General features: G+C 68.7%; 1 protein-coding gene across 1 annotated transcript in view; it reads right to left on the reverse strand.

Moving 5' to 3' along the window:
- Window positions 1-2,509, reverse strand: part of B4GALNT4 (beta-1,4-N-acetyl-galactosaminyl transferase 4) — a gene marked incomplete at its 5' end in the record, with an annotated part of 9,233 nt that overhangs the window by 5,013 nt on the left and 1,711 nt on the right. Inside the window, 7 exons of the mRNA XM_012734353.1 lie at window positions 5-168; window positions 232-366; window positions 460-526; window positions 1,428-1,506; window positions 1,850-1,917; window positions 2,103-2,203; window positions 2,373-2,471. Of these exons, the coding sequence (XP_012589807.1) occupies window positions 5-168; window positions 232-366; window positions 460-526; window positions 1,428-1,506; window positions 1,850-1,917; window positions 2,103-2,203; window positions 2,373-2,471 (713 nt within the window). The remainder of the gene's footprint in view (window positions 1-4; window positions 169-231; window positions 367-459; window positions 527-1,427; window positions 1,507-1,849; window positions 1,918-2,102; window positions 2,204-2,372; window positions 2,472-2,509) is intronic.

Raw genomic sequence — 2,509 nt, forward strand, 5'->3', positions numbered from 1 at the left:
CTACAAAAGGTGAGGCCGGGCGGGGCGGGGCCGGGCCGGGCCGGGCGGGGGCTCTTACAAACTGCAGTCCCTGGTATCTGGCGATGGGGAAATCCTTGACCACGTAGGTGGGGGCGTAGGCACAGGGCTCCAGCACGCTCTCCAGGCTCGCGGGCTCCACCCGGGGCGCTGCGGGTGGGAGGGTGGTCAGGGCGCGGACACCGCCCGGGGTCCCCCAGGCCCTCCACTCACTCAGGAAGAAAGTGTCTCGGGGGTCTGGCCGCAGCATGTCCGCTCCTGGCTCCTCTGGTGGCAGACGAGCCCCCGTGTGACTGGCTGGGGACTGGGGCACATGGGCCACCTGGTCCATCTTCAGGGCCGCTTCATCTAGGGTGGACAGGCGTGGTGGCCGGGGCGCCCAGGACCCTCCCAGAGGCCAGCCCCCAGCGCTCCCAGGAGCCCGCCCACTCCCCGAGGCACCTGTGTACAGGGAGAGGTGAGCGGGGCCAATGACCTCGAACTTCAGGCCGGGCAGGAAGGCGCGCCACTGGGGGCAGAGAGGCCGCCGGTCAGGGCGGGCTGGCGGCACGGTCTGCCCTGATGGGGGGCCAAGTGTGGCCCCTGGGGAAGCCAGGAGCTTGGAGGGTGGGTAGGATGGACTGTGGGTCCTGAGTGGGGGTAGCAGGGAAGTTGAGGGGGGCCCAGAATGCTCAGGTCCCCAACCCCTTTCCAGGCCCCGGCTTCCAGAGGCTCCTGGCCTGTGGGTCTAGCTTCTGCCCCCATCTGCTCCAGTCTGGCCCTCCAGGCCCTGGGCCACCCCACCCCCATTCTGGCTACCCCTGAGCCTCCCCTGCTTGCTGCCGCCCCCCCACTCTCAAGCGGGGGCCCCTGGGGCTGACTCATACCATTCTGGACCCCAGCTCACCCAGGACCCTGTCCACCATCCCCTCAGCGCCTGAGCCTCCAGCCTGGACCTTCCACCAAGGGGTGCCAGGGGAGCCCCCACAGAGGCCACGTGCCGCGGCCAGCACGGCCCTCCAGTTGTCCTGCCAGGACTCGGGCCTGCCTCCCTGCGGGCCGCTCCCTATGTCTCCCAGCCCCGTCCCAGCTGGGACCCCTCCCAGCCTCTCCACAGGCCAGAGGCCTGAGGCGCAAACGCACTGGCCTGGCCGCAGGGCCCTCGGCTTCCCATGGATGATAGGCAGTGCCTTCTCGGCTGCCCGGACCTGGAGGCGCTGCACGCACTCCTGGCCTCCTACCACGCTTCCTGTGATGGCCTCTCTCCCCCAAAGCTGCTCAAGACCTGTGTCCCCCTAAGCCCCCCACAGCCCCACAGCCGAACAGATGGGCCCTGCACCCGCCTGGTCCACCAGCTGCCAGCCCGGGCAGGGTCTACTCAGCGACCCTGCAGGAGGGCAGGGCAGAGGGCCTCGGGGCGCTTCACTCACGCCCACTTCCACGTGGTCCGAGCCGCGGTCGTCCTGCTTGTGCAGTAGCTCAAAGTAGTAGCGCCGGGAGGCCATGAGCCTGTGGACACAGAAGTTGGGGTCCCAACACGCCCAGGGGCCCCATGGACGGACAGAGGGCCCAGCGGAGCTAGTTCAAGGCTGGCCGGGGAGTGGACAGACAGTGGATTGGTGTGGCAGGGCAGGTGACGGCAAGTGTGCGTGGCAGGGGTGTGCATGGCGTGGGAGTGCATGTGGGGGTGTGTGTGGCAGGTGTGTGTGACAGGTCAGCATGTGGCAGGTGTGTGGGGCAGGTGTGCACGGCAGGTGTGCACGGCAGGTGTGCGTGGCGGGTGTGCACCGTGGGTGTGCGGGTGAAGAGATGCCGCCAATCCAGCTCCCACGCATACTCGCTCCTCACTCACCGCCTGGGTTTGGACACCTGGGAGCTGAACTTGGTGAATTCCCCAGGTGCTGTCCACTCGGAGCCGGTCTGTGGGCGACACAGAAGGGGCAGGAGGATGCTGGAGCCCCACGCCTGGGGTACCAGCCCCCTGCGTGCCCACCCCTGAGGAGCTGGAGGGGACAGAGACTGAGGCACGGGAAGCCTGGCCACGGCGGCCGAGGTGTAGGCAGGGCCTGGCGGGAGGGTGGCGGCCTGGGTCCGGCCGGCCATACCTTGCCCACAAAAGCCACCAGCTGGGCGCCTGCCGGGCTCTCAGTGGGGCTCAGCCAGAACTCAGAGTTGTCATCCGAAGCCACCGAGAACTGCACATCCCCTAGGGCGGAGGGCAGGGCTCGGGCTGAGCGCAGGGGCACCACCCCTCCCACCACGCCAGGCCCCGCCCACCACTCCAGGCCCCGCCCACCATGCCAGACCCCACCCGTCTGACAGGCCCCGCCCACTGAGCCCGCCTGGCCCCTCCCACCACCCCACCCCACAAGCACCATCTCGTGCTGGGTGGATGAAACCGAAGATCCGAAGTCCGTAGTTCTTCCACTTGGGGGACACAGCTAACTTCTTCACAGTGGTTCGCGTCTGGGGGGCAGCAACCTCTGCTGTCAAAGCCTCCGCCTCCGCCGCC

Source organism: Condylura cristata, unplaced genomic scaffold (assembly GCF_000260355.1).
Source record: "Condylura cristata isolate star-nosed mole 26May11 unplaced genomic scaffold, ConCri1.0 scaffold00054, whole genome shotgun sequence".
Lineage (NCBI taxonomy): Eukaryota > Metazoa > Chordata > Mammalia > Eulipotyphla > Talpidae > Condylura > Condylura cristata.